The following is a 21,249-nucleotide window of genomic DNA, read 5'->3' as shown; positions in this document are numbered from 1 at the left end:
TCTGTTCAAGCAATATCCAACATCTTTTAGGGAAATATGTTACATAAAAAGAGTTGCAGCGTAAAGGAATCCTGCTGGTTTGACATGCCACAGCTGCCGAGAAAGTCAAAGTCCATATTTACCTCTGTCTGTGTGCTATTGTTTTGTAGCTCACAAAACAGCCTCTCTTTTCCGGGTACAGAATGTTGTTTTAAGGATTCCAGTTCTTCTAAAAGCATTCTCTCTCTCTCTGTCACCAGGCTGTCATTCTCCATCGAGACACGCTAAGAAATAAATGTTAGAGAGACACACAATTTTTTTAAGCTTATGAGAATTAGTCAGTTCTGTCGCTTCTAATTTTTTACATATTTTGCACAATGAAATTTCAGTTCACTTTAAATGGTTACAGAGACATTGAAAGCTTTCTGGAATGGAATACAGCTAATAAATACTTTTGGTACCTTACACCTTTAAGATTTTCATACAGTTTGTATACTCTTGATGAAACACAGTGGTCACAATGCAAACTGCAATGTTAATTTGTAAACGCTACATGCTACAGTATGTGTTTTGAACAAGAAATAGATGAAAAAATGTTATTTTTATTTAAAAAAGCCTACACACGCTCTCTTTTAGAAGAGCTAGAAAGTGTTCACAGCTTAAATGCAATGCATACATTCCTGTGTGGCTCTTAAGGATAAACCATCCATGGCATTAAAAACTGGAAAACAGCCAGCAGCATAAGTTCTACTTATGCTTTTCATCACTTTCAGGAATTTGCAACACCTGATGAAAGATACAGTTGCATATTGACAAAGAGGCAAAAGAAGAAAGGATGTATATATATTGAAAGGAAAGATTACCAGGATAAATGATAGAAAGACACCTACAAAGCAGCCAGGAGAAACAGACACCTCGCATTGCTGGAAAAGTCACCTGTGATACAAGTGACTGGCTCTTTAGATTCCCTGGATCCTTGAGTCCAAATTTAAAAAGAACAGAACCAGGTCTGAATAAGCTCTGAAGGAACCTACACCTCCACTCCATAGTGAACTAAAAGAACTTTATAATTCACTGATTACTATTTCCATGTGCATTTCTGTAATGTCACATTGTTGAAATTAAATCAGAGCAAGACAAATTCTCCTGGATTCTGTTCTACTTCGTCTTTCAAGGGAAGGAATCCTTGAAGACAAGTCTATAAATAACATTTTTGAAGACTTACTTATTAAGATAATGAATTTCATTAGCATACCTACTATAGGCTTTGAATAGATGTAAAGTGACAGCAAAATAAGTTTAAAAACGCAAAGAAACACTGGTGTTTCCCAGCAAACCCCACATTGTAGGAAGCCACCAATACAGTTTAAGTTTGGACCAAGTGGGGATGAGGAAAAATTAAGAATTATACAGTATTTCTAGCCATGGCTGGTGGCTTCATTGATGTAAATGGATGGCAGCCTGCATCCTGCACAGGGCCATGTATCTGGAAGCTGTCAGGGTTACAACACATCTGCACTCACTCACTCTCTCTTCTGGCTGCTGTACAGCACTGCAGCTTCCTCCAGGTTTGCAGAAGTCTAAGTTCATCCATCACTGACTGAGCTTTGATTAAAGAAATGTGACTTTTATACATATATGCATACATGTATTTGTATATATACACACAAATAGATATGTGTGTGCACGTATGCATATAGTAAATACATGCGGGTGTCAATATATAGAGATACACAAGTATAAGAATCTATATACACAAGTATAAATAAATTTAATTCTGCCTGGTGATGTGCCTTTGTTACAGCATATTAACTTGTTAAGTTAAACCCCATATTACCTCAGCTAGTTGCACTTTAAGACTCTCAAGCTCTGCCAAGAGTTGATCTTGATTTTCTTTTTGACGTTCCATTTGCTGCATGTGCCCTTGTCTCAATAATTCAGTTGCCTGCTGGTGTTCCTGATATTGCCGTACCAGCTCTTGTCGCATGTCTTCCAAACGTTCCTCATATAACAACAGCTGACTTGATGTTTCTGTATCTGATGCCGTCATCTCACTGTAGTGCTGAAATATTGGAAATATTTTTGCATTTTATGTTCAATGACAGTTTCTAGTAAATATTTAAATAAATTTTAGAAAACACTTTCACAAATTAAAGTAGCTGTCATGAAAGTATTATCTTGTTGCCTGCTTCTTGGAAGGTCCAGACTTCGAATTATTCTCCATTTAAAAGACAAGATTTTAAAAAAAACTGTTAACAATGTAAACCCTTATTCCTTTTAGCTGGTGGGGATCTCAACAGAAAATACAGTGGCACACATACATGCATGTGAGTGTGTGTGAACAACATAAGCAGTTTGAGAGAGCAGTATCACACACAACAGAAATATTAGTTTATTCACTATCAAGATAACACAAGACCAGAACATTTAACTGTTACACAAATTTCAAAGTGTAACTTTGCTTCAACTAGTGCCCAATTTAATTAAAAAAATAAACCTAGGATGAAATTGTGAAGTAAAGATTTGTGATTGCTTTCCACCATACTTACTCCACACTTTACCTCTCACCCCATGTTTGTGCAATGCTAAATATGTATTTTATAATTTTTGTCTTCAGCTGATATCCTTTATTACAAGGGGCTCAAACTCTTTAAATCCTATTTTTAATCTGTTCCTTGAATAAACACTACAATATAACCTCACTTACAAAAAGTCTTTGTACAATTTATTGCTTGCAATACAGTTTTATCCATGAAATAATCTGTTTCGTGTAACTGGTGTCATATTCCTTTCTTCACAGTGTAGGATGATGCTATGATAGTGAGGTAGAACATAGGAAAGAGGGGTAAATAATTTAGGTCTAAAGTTGTCACCCCTTCGAAAGGGAAATATTTAAATGGATTCTTCATCTTAATTTATTTCTTTCCAGCTTTCTCATTGAAATGAACTGTACATTCATTGCAAAGCTTATTCAGATACAGTGCCTTACACACTGCCTTTTTTTTTTTTTTAACACTTACCAAAGTTTCTTCTGCCATCAGCCCTTTGACATGAGAAAAACTTTCTTCAGAAATCACTGATTCATGTGTGGTCTCTCCTACTATGCAACCAGGCTTGCTATCAGAATGAAGCTGCTCCCCAAGTGAGTTGCTCTCACCAGACTCTTCGCTGAGTTCCTTGCAAAGTGATTTCAGTTCTTCTTCATGATTCCTGCCTTTTGCTGTTGCTTGTCTGCGAGGGCCATCCACTTCTTCTTCGCCACATTGCTTTTTAATTTCACAATGAATTTCCTGTTGATGTACAACCTGTGTTTGTGATGCTTCTTCCTTCTGCCTAGCAATTCTTGACAATTCAGTCTGTTTGGCAAATGCGACACTCATTGACACAATTACCTGAATAAATAAGAAAAATCTGTATTAGTTTATGCTTCACAGCATCTCCTGTTGCTGAAGAAATCTCATTGCTGACCATCAACAATACAAATAAAAGTACTGAAGGTTCTGATTATGATTCAATTTTTTTAAGAAGAAAGGTAAAAGAACATAGACATCTTGCCAGTCTCATCAACAATCATATCTTAAAATACAGACATGCTGTATTAAAGGTAGTTTCATAAACTATGATGTTATTTTCAACTAAAATATATTATTTAGCACAGAATTTTCTAGTTCTTTTCAGGAAAGATTCTGTACGGTGACTTTAAAAAGCCCTGGCATATTGACTAAGTGCAGCTGTGCTAAGCTTCCTCTGTCTAACCAACCATCCTTCGTAAATGTTTCACTGACATGAAATTTTGGTCTGTATAAAGACAGCAGTGCCATGTGCTTGAATTTTAATTGACCACAGGAATTTTACTTGAACCAGAAAGGAACTTCTGCTGGGATTAAATAGCTGCAGTTGCAGTTACAACAGGCTGGTAACTTTTGTATTGCTAAGTATTTCTTTCTAAGCCAAATAAACCCATTTTCCAACCATGTGAGAAGCTCTTTCCTAGAATACAGTCCTTTATAGTATAAGTGCAAAATCTTTTCAATTCATCAGCTGTTAAGCCTAAAGTAGCAAGAAATTCACTCTCTAGGCAACTGGATTTTCTAAAAAAAATCTACTGTCAAGTATGGTTGCATGTGTTCTATTTTCTTTGAAGGTTTAAAGTAAAACACTATCACCACCACCCACACAAACAGAAATTATGAGCTAGGAATAGGACAGACAACTAAGAGAACCTAAAATGTTTCCAAATTTTTTTAAGACTTTCTTGTTCAGAAATTGGATTAAATAATACCTTGTGAATAAATAAAACAAAAGTTAGCATATGGTATGGCAACTGTCTGAATTGTCAGAAATGGCAAATGAAAATGACAGTATTCTTTAAACATATTTTAGGTAACAAAATAAAAATAATACCTTTGCTATTTCTTCTTCTAGTCTGTCTTGGTACCGTTTTTCTAGCACTTGAACTACATCAAGGTCACTCTGCTTGTCAACTTCTTTAGCAAGCTGCAAGAAAATAAAATCTCAGATCAGGTATTTGTGCTTTTATTTAATCAATTTTAAAAAGTTTCAATCTGACAGAGATTTCTTCCTCGATTAAGTTATCTTCATTTCATGCAAATCATGTAATTTTGTAACACAACATAAAAGAACATGACAAAAGACTTTGCCTTGTTTCTGCTTCAAAATGAATTTTAAACATTGAGTTTGCAACAACTCTTCTTCCAGCACTATTTGAATTGTCAAATGCAGGGAAAATAGGTGATAAAGCACAGCATCACTATTTTTCAAAATGCAGAATTTTTGAGCCAGGTTCCCAGCAATGCTAGGGGAGGAATGCATGGAGTCTTTTCCATTTGCATTTGGTTTCTATGATTTTTGGGATGACTTTCGCAAAATTTCTCCTAAATTGTGCAGTCTATACTTCAAAAGTACCAAAATTTCACTGAAATCACTCTTTTTTCCTAAATAGTGTTTTAAATAAAGTCACAATATTTTAAAGACTCCCGAAGAAATCCCAGCATTTAAACACTATTTTTTTCCACTTTAGTAGGAAGCAGCACAACTAAAATGTCGTGTTTCAGAGAAGAAATAAAAAAATAAACATAAAAATTAAACTCGGGACCAATAAAGCAAGTTTTATTGCTCATCATTTCAATAAATGCTTGTCAGCAAAATTTAAATATTTTTTTCTAGCATGGCTGTGCCAAGATGATAATTACTTTAATACTACTGAATATTAGTCCATATTTCAATTACATCTTAGAAGGCAAAGCATCTAAATTATACTGAGCATATATATATTAGATGTCAACTGATCTATACAACACCTCCAGAGCCTCATCTGTTCTTTGCTGATGAAGATTTTCAGGGCACTTCACTTTCCTGAGGACTTCTTTTAGCTTTATTTGTGAATCTGTGGACACACTAAAAAAGTAAAAGAAGCAGAGGGTAGAAATTAAAAAAACAAACAAATCAACCAATATTTCAATATACATTATTTTTCCACTATTCAAATAGGCATTCTATAAATATACATTATATATATTCAAAGACCAATAACTACAAATATTTTCTTCAGAAAACACCTTTTCCCATGCTATTAATTTAATGAGTTTGACTTTATAATTCACCTGCCTTCCAAATACTAGCCCTTCCTCTCAATACAACACACCTTAAAACCTCAACCTTTTGCCAAGGACCTCACAAAAAATTACTTTTAAAGATAGCTGAGCATATTTTGTGCTCAATAACTACAGACAATAAGATGAAAAAGAAAGTGTGTGTTTGAATCATAAGGATATGAAAGAAAGCAGATTAGCTATGTGTATGAAGCCATAAAAACACCTAAGATTTTTTTTTTTAATTCTGTCAAATTGATGCTCATCAATAGATGCACCGCTTTCTTTCTTGTGTTACATATGTGAGGCATACACATGAAAATAGCAAGAAGTCCAATATGGTTCATTTTATATTTAGACAGCAACATGTTGAAATATATTCAGAGATTTTTCCAACAGAACTGGTCTATATATTCAGAGTGCTATAAGTCAGTAAAAATCAAAATAACACCATACACCACCAAAACTCTAGATCTGCTTTTACTACACTTCTAAAAAGACTTAACAGAAATACACTGCTGAGAGGACAAAATACGGTATCAAAATACCTAAAAAAACCCTCCTCTAGGATTTGTGATCTGCTACCACGAAGACATGAAACCCTTGCTAAAAGACAGGGTACAAAATAATTTAGAAGTTTATTGCCCATGAGAATTGGGCACTAGGGTTTACTGAGACCATGAAGTTTTTCTTTCGCTCAAATCTGAGAGCTGGTGTAGATAATCTTAAAGTGGAATCCAAAACAGTAATTTTATAAAACTTTTGACATTTTCAGCTACAAAATGTAACCTATTATTTTTAGCATTCATGTTTAACTTGATGAATGAACAGCAGCAATTAATTTCCATTTTTTTTTGTTTTTCCCTTTTCTGATGTTGCAATAGAGTATATAACCAGATAAAAATGTCCCCAGAAAATCCCCAGGCTTGTCCGCAGCCTTATTCCTACTTAGATCTTAGTTTAAAAGATGAAACAAACGAGATATGGAGACTGAGTAGGTAACAGATCATTCCACAGGTTACTGAACACATCTTTAAAATACACTCATCTTCTCTTCAGGCTTGAGACGTGATGAGACAGACCTACATACTACACTGTTAGAAACTGATTTATGTACTGATCTAGGAACTTTTCTTGTAAAACTCCAGATTCATTTTAGTGTTTAAATTTGAACTTCAGGTATGAAAGCTATGAAAATGCGACTCTTCACGGGAAACTTCTTCTCTACTGGGTTAACTTATAAATACTGATAATCACTCTAAATGCTTGTTAAACGTATGTAAAATGAGTTTTGAGTATTTTAGGTTACTAGTATCATGGATGAAATCAGAACACTAACTGCCCATTTAAAAATAATTTAGAAAACTTATATGAATATTTATAACTTGTCCTGGCCAACATACATTAAAAAGTACACAGTTCCACAAAATGCATGTTGAAAATGCTCATAGCTTGTATTTTTTTTTTTTAAGAAGTCATACAGCCTCTTAAAACTGCGTTCAGGCTAACAAATGTGTACTGAATCTGCAGGCAGATAGTAGAAATCAATTATATAAAACTACAGCCTTGCTCTAACAGATACATAAACATTTGCAGAACTTGGACATTATTCACTTCAAAACAACTATACAACTATTAATTCATGTGAGGAAAAAATTGGTTATTTTACTTGCCACTTCCAAGACTAGGACACTTTTTAAGGAATTAAAGGAAAACTGTTTAAAAGCTAAAAACACCCACAGACGGCTAAGACTGTGACTAAACAAGAGAAAAACAGCTGTTTGGGTTCTGATGGAACATGGTTGAAAGAAATTACTTTTGTCTTCATTTCTCTTGGCTTCTAAGGATTTATCCCGCCACAGTCCTTTTGCTTTTTAAGCACAGGTAAGTCCTGTGGTAAGTGTATCAAATATTTAACAATTTCTAGAAACACATAGACACTTTTCTGCGCTTCTTAGTAGCACCTCCTATTGCTACTGTGTTTCACCATTTCTCTTTTGCAGTTGGTCACTGGTCTAACAAACTCTCATTGTTCTCTCTCACAGAACGGAGATTCAGACAGGAGAAAAATGCAGAGAAACTCAGTGGATTTGTAGTATAGTAAATGAAACAAAGGAATACGAGGGTAAGTAAAACATGTAGCTTTACACAAATTGTTATTTGCAACACCTCTTTTTGTACACAGTGCAAAGTTATAAGCTGTGAACAACAAATTAATACCTTGTGTGGTCGGAGGACAGCCCAAAACCCTGAAGCTTATCCTGCAGATGGACAATCTCTGTGGTGTACCGCTCTTCGCTTTCTTTCAGCTGCTGTTGGAAATAGGATCGGAGGTGCTCCAGTTCTTGAGCATGCTGCTCTTCAAGTTGCATTTTAAGGTTTCCTATCTCCTTCAAACAGTATTCTTGAATCTTAGGATCTACATATAGGTTATTTGAAGGGGGGGTGGGAATAAATTGCATTAGTATAAATTAACTCTCTACCAAGTTATCAGCACTGATGAACTGAATAACTACTGTAGTTAAACATTTCTTCTGATATCATATCAATTACTTTTCCCTAACAAATAATTATAACTTAATATTCCATTTTGCAAAAACTGTATTTAATATGGGTAACAGAATTTAACTGTGGAAAACTGAAAATTATTAAATTGAAATTGTTTCACAGAATATAATTCCAAAATATTTTAGAGATTTAAGAAAACTAGAGTTATCATACTGTAAAATCTGCAAAAATCTCTTATGTGCTTGAACTGGTAGTAAGCTACAAATCAGTTAAAATTTGAAGTAATTGTCTTTTCTCTCTCTCTGAATATACATACATTAAAAATAGCACATGCATCTTTTTACCCATAAGACCCTGTGTAGGCGTCTGCAGACATTCCATGTTTGTTTCCAGATATCCAGGTTCCTCTTCTTTCCTCCTTTCTGAAGAAGATAACCATGGTTCTTTGACCTAAAAAACAACCAAGTAAATTTGTTTAGCACAATGCAAATATATTAACTTCAATTATGAATAGAAACATGTAAGAGAGGTTGGTGGCCAATGCATAAGAGAGAGTAACAAGTGTAACAATTTTTTCCATTTTACAGCCTAAATGACCAAGTCTACATTTATAGCGAGTTAATCATCCTGTGCAGAATATCCACTGCAAATCTCAAAGTCCTGTATGGATGTAAACTGTTAAGTTCTAATTCCTCTGACTCCAAGAATGAGAGGAAGACACTAACACCCTCAGGCCCAAGATGCAGTTTTTACATACAAATATTTTTTGTATATCTATATCCATCAGTACATATGAACTGCAACCATGTCTAGATCCAACTGGTTAAGAGTACTCTGTTTAATACATGGAAGTACCTAATTTCAAATTTACAGACAAAATTTGTCTTTAGGAATCCAAGGTTCTTCAGATGAGCGTAAAACTTTAGAGCAAGGAAGACAACCCTGGTGGAGGAGGATGAGGTTACATAACAAACTGGACATGAACAATTTGGTGGTGCCTGATGGGATACACCAACACGTGCTGAGGGAGCTCGTCTCTGTTACTGAGAGGTCATTTTCAATTATCTTTCAAAGGTCATGGTGACTGAGGGAGGTTTCTGAGGACTAGATAAAAGCACTCCTACCTTCAATAAGAGAAAGGAGGAAGATTTGAGGAACTACAGGCAAGTCAACATCACTTGGATTTCTGGGAAGGTGACAGAGCAAGTGATCCTGGAAACTATTTCCAAACAGATAAAGCTGAGAAGATACTCCATTTGGGAGTAGTCAGTATGGTTTTATGAAGGGGAAATCATACCTGATCTGATCGACCTTTCAACACTACCTCCCATTACATGCCCAAGGATGAAGAATGGGGATGGTGAGGCCAACTGAAAACTGGCTGAACTGCTGGGCTCAAAAGGTTCTGATGTGTGACACAAAGTCCAGCTGGAAGCCAGTAACTAGTGGTGTGCCTAATGGGTCAATACTGGAGCCAATACTGTTTAACCTTTTCATTAATGTCCTGGATGATGGGACAAGAGTGCACCCTCAGCGGGTTTGTAGACTACACAAAACTGAGAGAAGTGGTTGATAGACCAGATGGCTGTGCTGCTGTTTCTACCTCTCGATAGGCCAGAGAAAGGGGCTGAGTGGAGCCTCATGTAGTTCAACAAAGGCAAATGCCAAGTCCTGCAACCTAGAGAGGAATAGCCCTGTGCAGCAGTACATGCAGGGACTGACCATCTGGAAAGCAGCTTTGCAGAAACAGACCTTGGTGGGCACCATGTTGAACAGGAACCAGTAATGTGCCACCATGACAGAAGTCCAACAGCCTCTTGGTCTGCATTAGGAAGAGTGTTTGCACTCAGGCTGAGGGAGGTGATCCTTCCTCTCTACTCAGCACTGGTGAGACACATCTGGAGTGCTGAGTCCAGTGCTGGGCTTCCAGTGCAAGAGAGAAATGGATACACAGGCATGAGTCCAGCAGGAGGTGACAAAGGAGATGAGGAGCTTGGAGCATTTGTCTTACAAGGAGAAGGTGAGAGGGCTGGGACTATGTACCCTGAAGAAGATAAGGTTTCCCACCAGGCTTGTGGAGTCTCCATCTTTGGAGATATGCAAAATTTGGCTGGACATAGTCCTGGAAATCTCTATCTGACCCTGCTTTGTGCAAGGGTTGGATTACACGAACTCTAGATGTGCCTTTTTGCCTTTTAATCTCAACTATTCCATGATTCTGTGACATGGGTAGCAGCTTTCTTCATTTAATCAAATCATCGCCTTGTTCTGCCACTCAACCAGAATACATAAACACAATTTCAAACACATTCTTTGCTCATCTAAAGGGAATTCATGCAACAGAGAAAATTCAAATGCTCATTGACTCATATGCTATAACAAATTTACCTGTTTACAATCCTTAACCAGCTGTGTCTGAAGTGCTTTCAGCCTACTGTATTCTTCCATTATCTTGTGTAGAAGTGCATCCATACGTTCTTGCACAGCTAAATTAGACAGACAACCAGAGACTTTAAGAAAAAATGAAATCAAACTTTCTACCATAGATTTTAGTACAGTGAATTGTGCACGAGTTCTCCACTAAAGAATTATCTGATAAACATTACATATTATTGAAACAAATGAACTCCTTCCAAATTTTGGATGCATTTCATATAGTATTGATATATATGAATTTTTTGGTAGAGCTGTTAGCTTCTTCTACAAAAGCAGGAGGAAAAAAACCCACACTTTTCTCACTATAATGAAAACACCACAACTAAATACTCATAATAAAAAACTAAAGTGATTCAGAATAGCTAGGAAATCTCTAAAGCAGCTATTTAGGCACATTAATTAGCACCTGAATGACTAATGAATGGCATAATTGTCAGTCTGAAATACTTGAAATCAGTATTTTTTTTTAACCAGCGTAATAGTACAATGCCATTACCTTGAGCTTGACCTGTGTGTATTGGTAATTCTACACTCAGCTTTTCTCTCACAGCAGCAGGTCTGTGGAAAATATCCTGCTCCCTATGATCAACTTCTACAGCAGCTGAAGAATGTTCATTCTGATTGTCACACAAAACCTGCACAACAAATGAAAGAAAGAAAAAAAGAGTGAAGAACTGTGTATTAATTTATCAACCACAGTTCACATAGAAAACAAGAAAAATGGTGGCAGGTAAAGTACTGTTTTGTGAGTATTATCTTTTGTGGAAATGACAGCATAGATGTTTTGTTGAGTCATAAGAACCTAGACAACCTTTAAAATTCCTAATAAAGAAACAGGTATTGAAAGACTTTTCAGCTTAAACATAAATACATATATTTTGGGATGGCTATTTAATTTCGAACTGGCCGGTATCAAAGTCTTTCATATAAAGGCCTTCTTTATTAATGCCAAAAGCAAATTTACATTGTAAATGTCTCATTCTCCGAAACTGCAATTTTACTTGGAAGGATTCCTTAAGGCAGAATCTTGTATCCGTTTAGAATTACAATTCATTGTGTTCTTAAGCACTGAACAAACAGGATAAAAGGGGATGGCAGAAGAAAACTCCAGCAAATCATAAACAGAATGCCTCATGCTTGTTAGTGCTGTGTGGCCAGCAAAACAGCTGCCAAACTTACAATGAGTAGGCAAACAGAAGATTTATCCATATGATTTCTGAAGATAAATGATACTTGAAAATAAACTTGGCCTGCCCAGAGCACACAGTGGGACTATTTACTTAAAGATTTTGGATTCAACAGACACCAAATTCAACTTACAAAAACAAAATAATAATTTCTCCAAAACTCAACATGGAATCACATAGATCAGCAGAGTTCTTCCCAGCTCTGAAACAACGAATGCCAAAGACTTTCACTCAGCTGCTGCTTTCTATGAGCCATCAGGGAGTCCTGTTTCATCTCTCCTACACTGGCTCTCCAGTACTAAAGTTCTGCTACCCACTTTCCCAAAAACATGTTGAGAAAAGTCCAGCAAAAAAGGAAAAAAACCCACCACCGCCACAAACCCACCACACCAAAACCAACCATTTGAAGGTATTTAAGACTGGAAAACTATGGCTTATAATGAATGACAAAAGTAGCTTAGTTTATCCAAAAAGAAGTTCAATAAGTAACTTGACTGCTTGACAAAAAGTACCTGTAATGGCCATTGTTTACCAGTACTCTACAATGATACAGCAAAATAATATTAAGACTAAAGACTAAAAATAAGCTTCAATTTCTGACTACAATATGTAGTTACTGAAAACAACACAGACAGCATTTTTGGTAGATTCTTAGACACTTTCAAGTCTTTGAAAGATATGGTGCAGCCAAGATGGAAATTACTATCTTATTGCAGCTACGAGAGAATGATGCTCTGTGTTTCAACACACACATGATATCAGACTGCTGTTAAATCAACAACTTACAGCCACAGACAAACAGAAAGGAAGAAAATACTTCCAAACTGGTAGATATAAGACAAACATTACATAGAAGATCAAGACTACGTATAAGCCAGAAAAATTGTCTGAAGAAGGACATAAAAGTGTTTAGGAAAAAAAATTACAGAACTCCTTGCAACATCATTTTGGAAGAACAGGTTTAGCAGTCTGTATTTTGAGATCAATGCAAAGAGATAAGCTGCAAAGAAAACTTGTCAAAAATATGTTGAAAAATATGATGACTCACCGTACACATAATTTTTCATTTTAAAAATTTTCATTTTAAAAACGACTCTATGTTAAATCTTACCTGTGCAAGCCTAGAACATTCTTCAGTTACAGCTTCATTCAACTTTTCTAAAAGACTTTGTGTAGATTTGACTTCATCATCTACGAATACAAAGTATTCATATTATTTTTAAATACTATGTGCACAACAACTTTTCAAAGGCCTTATTTCCTGCCTCAGTGAGGTCTTCAGCTCTTAGAAAGGCATCATTTTTTATTCCTCTATTTCTTGTTCCACCACTCAGACAGATTCAATTATTATGGTAGAACTGCATGTTCAAAAGGAGTAAGTGATTAAGAAATGGCCTTGTGTGTTAGTGAGCTCTAGAAAGATCAAAATTCACAGAAACATATCGGAGGGCAAAGAAATCATGCCAAAAATTTACACAAGGGTAAATCATGGGATGACACATAAACTAGGGATAGAAAACCAGCATGATAACATAAAATCTCACTGAGGCAATAGTAGGCAAAGAAACTTAACGTGAGCAGGAAATCAATTCAAAGAAAAGAGAATGAAACAAGCCCAAAAATACTTTGCTGATGCATTTGCTTAATATTTCGGTGAGGAATACAAGCTTATAGGTGAACCCATTACACAGTTCCTTACAATTAATTGACCTAATATAAATAGCATAACATGAGTTGTAATACTGCCTATCCTTTCTTTATATCATTGGTACTTTTTTTTTAAGCACCTTGAGTAACAGGCTACTTCTAACGAGTAAATAATTTGGTATAAAACCACTTTAAAATGTTCTACAAAAAACAATTTAGTTGGACAGCTGCATGCACAAATTCTTGTGCTTGTTTTCTTTTAAAGACACTGTTTTTCATACCAAGAGCTTCACTCCCGTAATTCTGGTCACGTTACCTGCTTGTTGAATTTTCAAGGTCTGGAGCTCCAGCTGATGCATTTTTTTAAGATCATTCATCTCTTGTAGATGACTATGTACAAGCTCCTCTTTAAGACTGCAAAGTGCACTCTCTTTTTCTGCTTTCAGGTACTCACGAACCTGGTCTACATGAGCTGAATAAACCAGGGATAGGCAAATGCGCTGTGCTTCCATCTGTAGCTGTAAATCAGTCTTTGAATAAAAAGATAGATTTTACAAAGAGTGAGAAACAAGAAAACAAAAAAATACAGTCTTTATGAATTTCTGAAATTAATAATGTGCTGAATGGAACGCTGTGTATATGGTATGCATTAAGTAAATGCAAATATACACAGTATGAAAAACTGAACTGCAACAAAATACTATGACACTTCTTCAACTTAAAATAAAAATCAAATTAAATCAACAAAACCATATGCTTCAACTCCTATTTTGCAGTAATAGATACCCAGTGAATTTTACCCCAAAGAAGTGAGAGCAATATCACTACAAACAGAGTAATTTAAGAAAGTTCACTGCAAATACAGAAAAAAGAGTGCAATAGCAGACTAGCAGACCTCAAAAACGTTGATTTCCAAGGCTTATAGTTCTAGTCTGCCCTTTTGGGCATGTCACTGCTAAAGTAAAAACATGTTTAAGATATGCCAATAGTGAGTTATTTAGAGTCCAAGTTTGAAAAGGTTTTCGACACCTCCAGACCATAATGATTTTTTAGTTCTATGGCAGGAAATTGCAAGACCCTTACCATGTCCTCATTAAAAAAAAAAAAAAATCAAATACATTATATACCTGTAGCTCTTTTCTATAATCTCACAACTGTTTGCAGTGCGGTTTTGTTTATTATTTTATTTCTTAGGAAATGAATTAACCGCAACACAACACAAAATTAGGCAGTGGTGGTATTAGCTCACCGTTAGATGGATTTTTAGAACATGAAAACAAACAAACAACAACAAAAATAGTAGAAGAATGTTTAACACCTATTTCTACAGAAAACTTAGTTGCATACTTCTTACAGCATGTTATTCCACTGCATCACTGTATATACATTTAAAGCCAGATTTACAATTCTAGCACCTAATTAAATACTGGTAATTCAATGCTTAGCTATTTTTATTAGCAAATAAAAATATTTTCCATACTACCTGCAATTCATTTATAATACCAAAAAAATACAAGCAAAATTTCTCCAACAAAACATAAATACTTATTAGACTCAGACAGTATCTTCACACATTTCTCACACTCACACTGATACATTTCTTAAGTCATAACTACATATTCACAAAAATTTTTATAAAGGAAGATAAGTATTTCACAAATTTTATAAAAGATGACTGAAGAAGTCAAGAGTTTCATTATCTTTTTGTATTGCTTGAATGAGCACTTAGAGAACTGCAACGTTAATCACAGAATAAAAACTTATGTCCTGAGTAATTTTTCACCTCCAGTCATATGCTATATCAAAATGTAAAGCACTCTAGACATCTCTGTAGCTTTTTTTGTTGTTGATTTAATTGCGTGTACGGGAAGGATATTTCTTTCACTGGAAAATAGCATTCTCATACACATTGACTACGGTTTTCATTCTGGCCATTCATGTAACTGCTTTGAACCACTGGCCACACACACGGCTATGGACCCGTACTTCACAGCGGCTAATACAAAAAATATGATGCAAATTTCCAAGTGCAAGCTCCTACAAATTTTCATAGGTAAATTATTTTTTATACTGCTTTATATAACGTACCTGTTCTAATTTCAAGACATCCACTTGCTGCTGAAGATTATTATTTTCACTCTGTGTCACAGCGATTAACGATGTTTCATCTGTCAGCCTGTCTGTCATCCCATGCAAATGTTCTCCAAGACACTGCTGTTCTGGTTTCAATATCTGCTGAACTTCCTTTCCTTTTGTTACCTCATGACTGATATCTTTACCCAAACCTGGATTTCCTCTTACATTTATTTCTTCATCAACTTTACTCCTTGGACCAGGGGTTTTATTCCTACTTTCAGATGCTGGAGCAACAGTCTTTGGTGCTTTTCCTTTAGAGCATTTTGTCTTAGGGTCAGTACTACTACTATTTCCTGTCTGAGCATGGCTAATTATGACTTCTAGTTCTTTACATTTTGCTAGAACTTGTTCTTTCTCATCTTTTAAGGATTTCACTTTTTCATTTAAATGACAAATTTCACTGTGCTTTGACTTCAACTGTTCAGAGAGATCAGAAAGTCTCAGGGATAATTCCAGTTTCTCATGCTGGATAACCTCAAGCTTTTCCATAAGTTCTGTCACATCTTTCTCGACAACCTCTCCAGCTTCAAGCGTGTCTGCCCTGGACACCTCGATTTCTTTACTCCCTTCAATACCAGAAGTTTTAGTTTTAAATAAAACTGATCTATTGCTTTGTAAGTGGTGAAGTTTTTCATTCAAAGCTTTGAGTTTGCTTTTATATTCAGCTTCCTGCTTATTCTTGTTCTCTTCTAACTCAGTTTTTGCCTTCAGAAGACTTGCACATTCTTTCTGCAGCTCTTTATAATTAGCTTCAAGTATTTTCTCAGCAGATGAAAAGGCACTCTTCTGCCTTTCAGTATCCTCTTGGAGTAGCCCATTTTGGTTTTTAAGTTGCTCATTTTCAGTAATCAGCTTTTCTATTCTTTTTTGCAAGTCCAAAATTTCTGAGTTAGAGCTAAAACTCGTGTTAAAAATGACATTTTCTTCAGAGCTTACCGCCATACTTTTTAATTTCTCTTCCAGAGTTTTGTTTTCCCCCCTAAGAAGGCTATTATGTGTTTCCAGTTCTGAACATTTTCTTTGAAGGCTATCTTCTCTCTCCCTCATTTGTTCCTGCATCAACTCAGTTTTAAGCTGCAGCTCTTGGATTTCTTGTTCCAGGGTACCTTTTTCTTTTTCCTCTTGCCTAAGCATTTCAATCTCCTCCTGCAGTGCATGGATTTGAAGTGTCATTTCTTCAGATTTAGAATTTACAACAGACTGCTGTAAATCTTTTAGGTTTGAAATCTCTAATATCAGCTGATTTTGCTTTGTGATTAAATTGTCTTTTTCGCTTTGCATGGCTTCTATCTTTCGACTCATTTCACTTTGTACCTCATCTAACTGCTGTTTATGGTGCATAGTCAAGTTCTCTTTAAGGCTTTCCATGTTCACCATGTGCTCTTTTTTTAAGTCTTCTTTAAGTCTGGAAAGCTCCTCTTCATGACTAAACAGCAGCTTTGTTCTCAGTCTCTCTAATTCTGCTTCTTGAGATTCTGCCATCCTGTCCAAAACTGCATCCTTTTCCCTTTCTAGCATTTCAAGTTTTATTTTGTAATTTGTGACTTCTGCCTCATGTTTTAATTCCAATTCCTTCCTAAATTCAGAGGCAGAAGCCAGCTGAGTTTTTAAATCTTCAATCACAAAATGGTATTTTTCAGCTTCATTTATTCTACATTCCATATCTGCTATAGTTTGTTTGGCTCTTTGAACCTGCTCTCTTGAAAAATTCAGTTCTTGGTAAAGATCTTCAATTTTAGTTTGTTGAAGACACTTCTCTGCTGAAATGACTTCCATCTGTTGTGACAACTCTTGCTTTATTTTTTCCCTTTCATTATTAGCATCTTGCAATTTCACATTCAATTCATTAATTTTAATATTCATTAAATGCATTTGATCTTTATTAACATTCTCATTCAAACACAGACTTGAAGTTTTCTCCAATTCTACTTTTTGTTGTAAAAGACGCTGTTCTATTTCCATTGCATGTTGCTTAATTAATTCTTGCTTCATTTGTACAATCTGCTGGCCGTGCATTTCATCCAATTCAGCCTGAAGTTGTGCCAGTCTCCTTTGTGTTTCTAATTCCATTCTTTGCACAACGTCAGCTTCAGACTGGCTGTCTTTATGACACCGTTTCTGCAGTTCTTCCACAGTTCCCATTAATTGTTTTATTTCGTCAGAACATTGTCTGTCTTTCTGTTTGTAGGTGGTAAGTTCAACCCTCATATTACTTATCTCCTGGTTCTTTAGCGAAATCTGTTCTTTCAATTCTTCTAGTAATTTACTAACATCTGATAATTTTTCCTTAAGCTGAAATGAATTTTTTTCTTCTTCCCCAAGTTTTGCTTCCAGCTCTTCAACTAACGCTTCTTTTTCTTCTAGTTTACTCAAATCTTCCTCATTTTTGTGTTTTTCCTTTAAAAAATGAGCAAAACCATGTTCTTATTTTTAGTTTATCTGAACATAAAAGAAATATAAAGACTTAGATATTTAAACACAATGCCTTTCTTTAGAAGGCTTATGATCATTTAAAAACTAAATTTAAATTATTTGTTTACCTCATTTGGAGATTTTCTGTACTTTTGGAATCAGCGACAAACCCTGTTCCGATCGCATCTCCCCTCCCCTCCCCTAATGTCCCAAAAATCAATTCAATTTTTTCCAGTTGTGTTCTGATGCTTCAAAAAAATATTTAGTACAATCTACTGAAAACTTTGTCTCTTGTCACTTTTAATGACATTTAAATTTTTTAGGTACTTCTAACATGTCTTCCATTAGGGATAATTTTTAAAATGTGCATGAAGAAAAGAATTCATTATTTCCTTCAGACAGAAAAGATTGTTCAAGCAGGATATATTTTTTTTTCCTAACAAAGTAATGTCATTTAATGAAGGCATTGCAATACACAGTATAATCATTTGTTGTAAATATTTGTGCAATTTTTTAAAACACGATACATAATGCTGGCACAAAAAATTCAGTTTTAAGTTATACAAATATTATGAATTAGTTAACAGAAGCAGTCTTAAAAATTTAAAATCTTTGTATGTATCATATACAGCACACTTATAATCCGTGCTTCGACCCTCAAATTTCAGAGGAACCACAAAATCCTGAAAAGAAGGAAGATTTCAGGAAAACAGATCTTTCTAGTAAAGAACGTACCATTTCATATGCTGTGATTTTGTCTTGTAGACATCTAATTTGCACTTCGAATTCTTCGTTCTTTTTTTGGTAATTCTTCAGCAGACATTCTTGTTCTTCTAGCTGTTGCTGATGCGAAAGTATCTGTTGCTTGGCTTGCAATAAATCAGCAGCTGTGCAACTATGGCTGGTGTTTCTTAGTGCTTCACTTGCCTGCAACTTGAACGGTAAAAAAAATAAAACCTTTTTCAGAAACAGCTTGCACCACGGAAAGAGGGATCTTTACTTTCTTTTTCCACATCATGAGCCCAAAGACTATAGCAAAATTTTACAAGTTTTTGTAGGAAGAACCAAAATATCCTTATTCTTTTGGGATGGCCAACCAATTAAAAGTATTTGATATTAATTTGTTTTGTGATGAGCTTGCACAGGGCAGCAGTATCTCAGAAACATTTCTAAGCAGCAAAATGGATTAGTTGTAATTACTGTCCCCAAAATCAGATTTTTAATAATAAAAACTCAGGCCTTAGAATATAATGCACCTGAAGCTCAAAAAAGCTACATAAAGTACTTAAACAGCACAAAATATTACAATATTCAACCACAACACTGCCAGCTGTAGTCACACAGATGCAGACTAACAGTGTCCATGGCACCTCAACCACCAGTGCTTTTTAGAACAAATGCTCCTCTGAAACTTTGGTATTTAAACTACCTTCTAATAACATCACAAGAGGCAGGTTTTACCCAAAAACATAGGAATGACTGGAGCATGAAATGGTGGCCCACAAAAGCAGAGGACTGGTTGTTCTGAACAGGTTGGATTTCAGCCCAAAGCTCTGAGAACTAATTACACAAGTGCTTTTCGCCAAGACAACTGCCATCACCCAGTACTTACTGGAAGCTATCACCACATACGAGGAAGAAAATAGACTAATCTTTTACTGTTGTACAGTGAGTCAGTACAATAAACCAGGTACTATAATGATAACTGTAGGACCAGTAAAGCGACTGCTGATCAGTTCTTCAAAATGCACAAAAATTTCTGTGTTTCTGCAGGAAGTAGCCATTTATTGGTCCTCAGAATGGATTCTCAGAAGTGACACCAATTTGCAAACTCAAATAAATATTGGTAGCGCTGTAACTTACATGCTGAAACTGAATTTGCAGTTTTTGACTTTGTTCAGTAAGCTCTAAGAACTCCCTCATAGTTTCATCCTTCTCTTTCCGTGCCTGCTGTAGGTTAGCAGTGAGCTGAGTGATAATGTCGTCTCTTTTTTTGATGGCAGCTTCAAACTCTTGCAGCTATGAAGGATAAAATTTAAACTATTAGCACACATCAAAGCCACAGACAAAAAATAATACTTATTTTAGTTAAGTAGGAACACGTCATCACTAACGTCTCCATCTAAAAGATGTCACACAGACCTACTCAAACATTTATGTTTTCACAGATTTCTTCCCGTCATTTAACAACACGTGATCTCTCCATAAAACACATTTATCAACGAAAACCTGAACCTTTAAGAAAGTTAATTAAATATATAAACTGCTTTTAAACCAAAAAGTGTGGCCACATAAACAAACCATCATAAAGAAAGCCAGAGTACCTACTTACATTGTTTCAGCAATTTTGTACAACTACTCCATATGCTTCACCCACAATAAATGCAAGTTATTTCACCTCTCACTGACAGTGCAATAAATTGCATTATTCATACTAAAAGCATGTAATAGATACCATGCAGTATCCTACATTGTGAACCCAGAGAGATTATTCATAACTATGTAAAAAAATCAGCTCCGGGTACAAAACTGATATAGTGTATTTGATAGATGATTTTTTTGTAATTTGTAATGATGAAGAAACGATAAAGGTACAGAAAAAAAATAATCTGCAAACGTTTTATTTATTGTAGGATTACACTTAGGCAGCCAGAAATTCTACAATATTCATTGGGACTATTTTCATGTGCAATTATCTAAATAGAGATATTACTCACTTTAAAGTCACTTTATCAAATTGAACTCATTCAAGACTCATGGAAGCTTCAACTCTATGTATTGCAAATTTCTTCAACCATCAGTTACCTTCTGTGACTGTTTTGTTTACAATGCTTCCAAAAAGAAGCTTCTCCAGGTTATATGCTGAGCCTTGAAGTAAAACTATATTGCTTCCTGATAAAGTGTACTGATTTAGAGGACAGGGACATTATTCAGTAGGACATAAAAACCAGAAGTCCCTTACACAAGCCAAACTATGTGAAGAATTTGAGGAAATTCTTTTAAAGTTCTTTTCAGAGCACTGCAGTGAACTCCTACTTTAAAAGCATGGATCTAGTGGAAATATTGGATATTTGTTGTAATAGAGAATATTACAAACAGATCAGACAATTGTGTCATATCTTTCCTTTTGCACCTACTCAATGAAATTGAATAACTAAATTTATCTGTTTGTTAGATGATAATTTTCAACTTTTTAATGCACTCTTTCTCTTTAATAAACAGGTAGAACAAAAGCACAGAACACATATTTCACATTCTCCTTTTACAATCCTTCTGTTTCTTCTGAAAAAACAAACCATATGTATTTTTCAATTGAGACATTATGCGCTGTA

The 21,249-nt window shown here is 35.2% G+C and overlaps 1 protein-coding gene across 4 annotated transcripts in view; it reads right to left on the bottom strand.

The window, feature by feature from the left end:
- AKAP9 (A-kinase anchoring protein 9) overlaps window positions 1-21,249 on the bottom strand; it is a 114,963-nt gene that overhangs the window by 54,407 nt on the left and 39,307 nt on the right. For all 4 annotated transcript variants that reach the window (XM_065051033.1, XM_065051030.1, XM_065051031.1 and 1 more), the window contains 14 exons: window positions 19,781-19,936; window positions 18,653-18,850; window positions 15,458-17,902; window positions 13,686-13,899; window positions 12,834-12,913; window positions 11,032-11,170; window positions 10,488-10,585; window positions 8,444-8,549; window positions 7,812-8,010; window positions 5,301-5,397; window positions 4,384-4,476; window positions 3,000-3,371; window positions 1,817-2,041; window positions 123-263 (listed from right to left, as the gene is read on the bottom strand). In XM_065051033.1, the coding sequence (XP_064907105.1) occupies window positions 123-263; window positions 1,817-2,041; window positions 3,000-3,371; window positions 4,384-4,476; window positions 5,301-5,397; window positions 7,812-8,010; window positions 8,444-8,549; window positions 10,488-10,585; window positions 11,032-11,170; window positions 12,834-12,913; window positions 13,686-13,899; window positions 15,458-17,902; window positions 18,653-18,850; window positions 19,781-19,936 (4,563 nt within the window). The remainder of the gene's footprint in view (window positions 1-122; window positions 264-1,816; window positions 2,042-2,999; window positions 3,372-4,383; window positions 4,477-5,300; window positions 5,398-7,811; window positions 8,011-8,443; window positions 8,550-10,487; window positions 10,586-11,031; window positions 11,171-12,833; window positions 12,914-13,685; window positions 13,900-15,457; window positions 17,903-18,652; window positions 18,851-19,780; window positions 19,937-21,249) is intronic.

Source organism: Columba livia, chromosome 2, assembly GCF_036013475.1.
Source record: "Columba livia isolate bColLiv1 breed racing homer chromosome 2, bColLiv1.pat.W.v2, whole genome shotgun sequence".
In the NCBI taxonomy this organism is placed as follows: Eukaryota; Metazoa; Chordata; class Aves; order Columbiformes; family Columbidae; genus Columba; species Columba livia.
This window is presented reverse-complemented; position numbering and strand designations above follow the sequence as displayed.